Raw genomic sequence first — 6,512 nt, forward strand, 5'->3', positions numbered from 1 at the left:
CATGGTAAATCCTAAAGGAATTCTGGTAAATCCTCAAAGGTTTCTGGTAAATCCCAAAGGAATTCTGATTCGTCCATTTTCTAACAGACGACTGGTTGAATCTACCAGAAACCTTTTAGGATTCACCTATCCAACCTATCAGACTTTTTATTACAGTGTGATAATGCCCGGGCTTCTGCCAATACAGATTAACTTTGTCTCAGTTCGAGTTACTTTTTTGGTCCGTGTTCTTTTATCGCTAAAAGTGTCACTAAAATTTCTGAAGGATTCCTCTTGGCTGAAATCGATAAAAGGGAATTCGGAACGTGGGCCTTAATCTTTCTGACCTCTGAAGTCTAATTTTTAAAACTGGAAAGAGATCTGATGTAAGCTGAACCGAGATCAAAGTTAATCCGCATTGGTAGAAATGGGCGTGAGTTGGATTGCAGTTTCTCGTGAGAATGTACGTTACTGCGAATTTTAGAATGTCTTGGTCAGTCCATCCGAGGATCAGTACGAACTGTTGCTGAGGAGGCTGAGGGAGAGGATTCAGGATGGAGGCAGCGAGACGATCTTTGACATCGGCATCGCTGAAGGTCAGTACCGAAGAAGCTGCAAAAAAAAGAAGTTGAAACGCTTGATTATTGTTGGATACATTGTTCTGGAAGCCACTTAAACTTTTTGTCTGGCGCGATGCTCTCAGACGGATCCGAGGATGGATTGAAGGAAGACGAGTACGAAGCGTCGGTTGCCACTTTGCAGTCACTCGCTGCGACACTGGAGGCAGATTGCGTGCTTCTACGTCAGAGTAAAGCGGATCACGGTCTAACGGGGCAGTATCTGGTGAGAAGACGTTTAGATCGACAGGATTTCTTAGAGATCAGGTTTGTACTCGATACTGTAATTTTCGATTTACCGTTCTCGACGGTCTCAAGCCCGTATCTGACTACGAATTGAAATTAGATTGAAATTCGACCACTCGGAGCAAAGTTTACTAATCCCAGGGGTTTAGTGAGTTTTACTCCAATTGAGTAAATTTCAGTCTAATCCCAATCCGCAGTCTGACACGAGCTTTATGCCGTGGCTGTAAGAACTATGCTATAAAGTAACTATTTTTAGGGTCGCTGTAGTCGGTAATGTGGATGCTGGTAAATCTACCCTATTGGGAGTACTGACTCACGGTGAACTTGACAATGGACGAGGATTGGCGCGTCAGAAGTTATTCCGCCACAAGCACGAGGCTGAAACGGGGCGGACTAGCTCTGTGGGGAATGATATACTCGGATTCGATAGCGTCGGTGAGCATCGGCTCTCTGATGCACACTTTATGCGATTATTCGTCTACTATAGCGTCGTTTATATATTTACGTAGGTAACGTAGTGAATAAACCCGAGCACGGGTCGTTGGATTGGGTGAAGATATGCGAAAAATCCTCCAAAGTAATAACATTCATTGATCTCGCTGGTCACGAGAGATATTTGAAGACTACTGTGTTTGGAATGACGGGACATGCTCCGGATTTCGGTAAAACCCCCGTTGTTTCGTTACTGCAGCTACAGTAAAATCCGGCAGCGAGAACAACTCGATGAAAATACTTGTCAACGTTGCTCGCAATTGCGCAATTCGAAAGTACACGAGAATCTCAGTGCAAATGTTATTCCAGGTATGCTAATGATCGGAGCAAACGCCGGGATTGTGGGGATGACTAAAGAACATTTGGGGCTTGCCTTAGCGTTGTCCGTACCGGTGTTCGTTGTCGTGACGAAAATCGACATGTGCCCGCCGAATGTTCTGCAGGAAAATTTGAAGCTGTTGATAAGGATTCTGAAGTCTCCCGGCTGCAGGAAGGTCCCGGTTACAGTGAAGACCCCCGACGACGTGGTAGTTAGCGCTACTAATTTTGTTTCAGAACGGTTAGTCCGGTACATTGTTGGAATTCTATGTGGAGAAACGAAGAACAAATGTTGCTTATTAGAACGATATTCATTTCAGATTGTGCCCAATATTTCAAGTGTCCAACGTGTCCGGCGAAAATCTGAGTCTTCTCAAGATGTTTCTCAATTTATTGACTGCGAGAATTACTAGTCACGATGATGAACCTGCTGAGTTTCAAATAGACGACACATATTCCGTACCAGTACGTACGTTATACATGAATTATATAAACATCACGTAAATCTTTTTCCAGTATACGACGAGAGTATTAACGAGAATTGGAAATTACAGGGAGTCGGTACAGTAGTGTCCGGTACAACTTTAAAGGGTATCATAAAGTTAAACGACACGTTGCTATTAGGACCCGATCCGCTGGGTCGTTTTACACCTATTACCGTCAAGAGTATCCATCGGAAGAGGATGCCTGTTCGCGAAGTGAGAGGTGGACAGACAGCTAGCTTTGCCCTGAAAAAGATTAAACGTTCGCACATTCGCAAGGGCATGGTAATGGTCGCGCCCGCGCTTAATCCACAGGCCTGTTGGGAGTTCGAGGGTGAAATTTTGGTGCTGCATCATCCCACGACAATTAGCTCCCGTTATCAAGCAATGGGTAATTTATCGCTTTAGATGATCGTCGTTACATTCTTGCCGTGTAAATCAATAATTCCCAAAATAATTGCAGTGCACTGCGGCAGTATAAGGCAAACTGCTTCTATACTGTCGATGTCCCAGGATTGTCTGAGAACAGGCGACAAAGCCTTAGTACATTTTAGATTTATCAAACATCCCGAGTATATAAAGCCTGGGCAGAGAATGGTCTTCAGAGAGGGTCGTACTAAAGCAGTAGGAAATGTAGTGAAGCTCATACCGCATTCGAATAGTATAACTACGCAGGCGTCCAGAATTAATAAGCCGAATAAAACATCACAGAGTCGGCAGAACACAAGCATACAGGTATCGTAACACTTAATATGACAAAATTTTAATCGTCTTCAATATCTCATTTATCGTTCTTTCAATTCGAAGAACCGTGTAAACTTTTGCCATTCTCATTCGTTTTAATGAAAATAATAAAAAATACGGCGAGATCTAATTTCGCTGTTTTAGACATTGGAATTGACCGAAACTGATTCGATGATTGAGGCACAAACGGCTAAACAGGAGAATATGCCGCAGAAATCTGGGCCGAATCAGAATAAGAAAGGTAGAGGTCGAAGAGGAGGACGATCTCATAATGCTATCAACAATATTCAGCCTTTAACCGAGCAAAATCCTCCTGCAAAAGTGTAAGAGCTGTCAGTGTACAAAGAACACAGAATAATCAATGTTCTTATAACTTTCTGCTACATATGAGTTTCTCAGGATGTGATCTACAACATAAGACATAAAATTACCATATTCTTTAACAGCATGGCTGCGTTCAGCAGAGAAAGCTGCTTTGCAACTGTTCTACAATTTGTGAGTCTGATTGGCGTATGCTCTTAGATTGAGCCAAGATTAAGAGCCAATTAAGATTTTTACAACAGCTGCAAAGCAGCTTTCTCTGCTGAACGCAGCCATTTTTTCTTCTCTTGATATTAAAAAAAAATAGATTGTGTAGGAACTTATTCTCTATAACTTTATTAAACATTAACACATGATACAAATTTATTGCAGTACAATTTTCCACGTTTTGACCATTTTGATTAAAAAGATATTCTTTTAACAATGCGACAAGCTACAAGTCGGTATTTATAAATTATATTATTTTTATAAAAGATTCATGCAGATGAAATCAGCATCAGGAAATACATGACATACGTCCCCATCTCTATAATATACAGTGTATGAACACACATACATTTGTACAAGAGATCGTGCGAACTCCTTTTATCAACGCTTCTAGAATTTACAAATAAGACTTGAAGTATGGCCAATGCCGTGTATATCATAATAATCCCTCTTGTACGATAATTCTATGAAGAGAATATAATCACATATACTTCGTTCTACCTTGTAATACATTTTGCAACTTCAAGCAGAGATGTATCATACTATATTTCAAATATAAAGAGAAAATTTTCCATTGTATCAGACGTATCTATTCCCTGATAAGCACTGACGTGCTGCTGACTGTGGAGAAGGTTCGTTTCTTTCGCAAATTTAAGTCATTTCTATATAATTGAGCATACAATTGGGCACTTATTTACAATATAAATTATACACGTTGCGAAAATGTGATTCGAAATGTACTAAATAAATGAAAATCTTGTTTTACTACATGGTAAATTTTACAAGTTTTATTCTCCTTTGCAGCGATAAAAATTGCGAATTTTCATCGCTATTAAATTTATACAAATACAGGAACCATCTATAAGGTTTGGCAGAAAACTTACACGATCTATTGATAAATTGCAGACCTATCTCTGGAACTTATTTCTTTTGTTCCAATTGTCGCTTCAACTGATCCGCAATATTTTTCAGCTGCTGAATAAATTCCTGCGGACTAGAGATAGAGCGGCGCGTTCCGTTAATCATACCCGTTCTAATCAGTATGGACACTACGAATTGTGCGGCTTGTCTCATTGGTTTAGATTCTGCTAACCTGTTGATCACGTTCTCATTATTCAAGTACCGCAAAGTCAGGTACCGGATAATAGCTCGCAGAGGCATCCTCGAGGATAATTTCTCTATATTCTTCTCAGACCTATGCGCTTCACACCTTCGGCACTTCAAACGTACACGTGTTACGATACTTGAGCAGAAGTTCGCGCTTCAGTCTCAATTGCTTGCGTAAGGTTTCGAGCTTTTGCAACTGTTCCTCCTTGCTGTATTCTATCCCGGGTAATCTCTTGATCTGCGAAGAAGCGCGACAACGTCACATCGAGTGTATCCGAGCGAAAGGATAATGCAATTCTTACCTGCGATCTCGTCGAGTCCAGCTTCTTCTGCAATTCTAGGATCTTGTGGCTGGTATCCTGCGACTCCTTTGCCTTCTGCGAGGTGTCATGCGGATCCTTCTCAATGCTAAAAATCACAACCAATATCGATGCCTTATGACAACACATCGGAAATATAAGCGTTCACGAATCCGCACTTAATTGACAATCCGTTATGGTTTCTGTCCGCTGTGCGTTTATTTCTCAGGAATTTCAGTACAGTTCACAAAAATTCCACTCTCATATGTAACTTGGATGTCGTCCAATGAAAGAATAAACGTTTATAGATTTGCATTTGCGCGATATCGCGTTAATTGGTGAAACTTATCGCTCGATTAAACATTCCAGAAACAGCATCTGCGCTGGGTGACTTCAAAGTGATTTTAAAGTAATCCTCCTGAATTTTTACACTTAATATTTCTGGGCGTGCATAACCAAGGGTTATATACAGAAATACGCATGTATGCGTGTCCCTATATACAATACGAATACAAATAACGCAGAATATAAAACGGAATTGTCACGACATAAGGTATGAGCACACATTTGCCCTTTTCTTTTCGAGGCAATGTCTCAATTTATAGCTGCTTGCGCAACCATCATTTGTGCAATGTTTTTTACGAGCATATTTTTATATTGTAGAGAATAAATCGAATATGAGAGAGAGAGAGAGAGAGAGAGAGAACAGAGAAACTCTTTTGGATCCTCTGTAAAAGCGACGCTGAGAAAATTTTGATCCCGGTCGGTTTGTGGTTATGTTGAGGTTATGTGACTACCTCGAACGTCGACGGGTCGCTCGAACGCGGGAACAAGGCAGGACCGTCGGGAACACGTACCTGCGAATGATCTCGTAGATGAGCGGCAATATTTCTACGTCCAGATCGTCAACGGTGAACTGGGTCCTCAGCGAAATGTCCTCCGACTGCTCCACCGTCTCCATTGTGTCGAAATCATAAGAACAGGTCTGTTCTTTACATTGGTTACGTGCAGAAAGTATATCGCTCAGAGGAGGCAAAGCCACACTTACCGCACGTACAGCTTCTCTCTCATTGGTCTCATGGTGTAAAAAAACGATTACATCGTGATCAAAATATATTGGAACCTCACGTCATATTGTTTTAATTTGTACATATATCAATTCTGTAATTAAAAATAGGCTACGAGAGATTAGTTGGTCGAATACATCGATAGTATTTGTCATATTTCGCGTAATTTCTATCTATATGTATATTAAATAAAACGCGAAATTATTTGTAACCTATCCATTTTAACGTAACGGATCTACGAAATGTATCTACAAACTACGATCTAAAAATGTAGATTCCGTTACATTAATAAAAAACTTTTCACTCACCGACACGATGCGCAGCGGCGGAGTTGAATCTACGTTGATTCTGCAATGGCGCCCGATGCCTCCTCCTCCTCCTCTCAGGTGTCGTTGTCTCAGCTGTCCTCCAACACACTCGCGAATTTATACTTCCGTTTGTAAAGTCACTTGTCACTCTCACTGTATCCAAATGCCACTTTTTCGGCTCTCACTGTGTCCGATTGTCACAGAGTCCGATTGTCACAGAGTCTGATTGTCACAGAGTCCGATTGTCACTGAGTTCGAGTGCCACTACAAACTGTTCGATCACATCGTCGCACTGATACCCGCACAAATCACTGACACAAATCGC

The 6,512-nt window shown here is 41.1% G+C and overlaps 3 protein-coding genes across 5 annotated transcripts in view; 1 reads left to right on the forward strand and 2 right to left on the reverse strand.

Moving 5' to 3' along the window:
* Window positions 1–4,174, forward strand: part of LOC105559245 (GTP-binding protein 1) — an 8,925-nt gene extending 4,751 nt beyond the window's left edge. For all 3 annotated transcript variants that reach the window (XM_012007394.1, XM_012007396.1, XM_012007395.1), the window contains exons 3-12: window positions 464–575; window positions 683–863; window positions 1,099–1,277; window positions 1,352–1,504; window positions 1,644–1,893; window positions 1,973–2,117; window positions 2,207–2,525; window positions 2,598–2,869; window positions 3,023–3,201; window positions 3,674–4,174. In XM_012007394.1, the coding sequence (XP_011862784.1) occupies window positions 464–575; window positions 683–863; window positions 1,099–1,277; window positions 1,352–1,504; window positions 1,644–1,893; window positions 1,973–2,117; window positions 2,207–2,525; window positions 2,598–2,869; window positions 3,023–3,201; window positions 3,674–3,710 (1,827 nt within the window). In that variant the 3' untranslated portion in view covers window positions 3,711–4,174. The remainder of the gene's footprint in view (window positions 1–463; window positions 576–682; window positions 864–1,098; window positions 1,278–1,351; window positions 1,505–1,643; window positions 1,894–1,972; window positions 2,118–2,206; window positions 2,526–2,597; window positions 2,870–3,022; window positions 3,202–3,673) is intronic.
* Window positions 3,509–4,585, reverse strand: LOC105559244. The gene has a single exon (XM_012007393.1). It carries the CDS (start codon window positions 4,565–4,567, stop codon window positions 4,328–4,330), a length of 240 nt encoding a protein of 79 aa, XP_011862783.1. The 5' UTR covers window positions 4,568–4,585; the 3' UTR covers window positions 3,509–4,327.
* A 12-nt stretch (window positions 4,586–4,597) lies between these two features.
* On the reverse strand, window positions 4,598–6,202 carry LOC105559243 (mediator of RNA polymerase II transcription subunit 9). The gene is made up of 4 exons (XM_012007391.1): window positions 6,188–6,202; window positions 5,670–5,973; window positions 4,816–4,921; window positions 4,598–4,751 (listed from the first exon to the last, which is right to left on the reverse strand). The coding sequence occupies exons 2-4, from the start codon at window positions 5,771–5,773 to the stop codon at window positions 4,611–4,613; spliced, it is 351 nt and encodes a 116-aa protein (XP_011862781.1). The 5' UTR covers window positions 5,774–5,973; window positions 6,188–6,202; the 3' UTR covers window positions 4,598–4,610.
* Between the last annotated feature and the right edge of the window lie 310 nt (window positions 6,203–6,512).

The sequence above is a fragment of the Vollenhovia emeryi genome, unplaced genomic scaffold, assembly GCF_000949405.1.
Source record: "Vollenhovia emeryi isolate VEMERY1.0 unplaced genomic scaffold, V.emery_V1.0 DF939282.1, whole genome shotgun sequence".
Lineage (NCBI taxonomy): Eukaryota > Metazoa > Arthropoda > Insecta > Hymenoptera > Formicidae > Vollenhovia > Vollenhovia emeryi.

Bases quoted from the DNA above. Each gene is read 5' to 3' on its own strand.
- LOC105559243 (XM_012007391.1), bottom strand. From the start codon at position 5,773: ATGGAGACGGTGGAGCAGTCGGAGGACATTTCGCTGAGGACCCAGTTC. The intron at 4,922-5,669 runs GTACGTGTTCCC...TGTGATTTTTAG, and splicing joins ATCTACGAGATCATTCGCAG to CATTGAGAAGGATCCGCATG. The intron at 4,752-4,815 runs GTAAGAATTGCA...GCTTCTTCGCAG, and splicing joins TGGACTCGACGAGATCGCAG to ATCAAGAGATTACCCGGGAT.
- LOC105559244 (XM_012007393.1), bottom strand. From the start codon at position 4,567: ATGCCTCTGCGAGCTATTATCCGGTACCTGACTTTGCGGTACTTGAAT.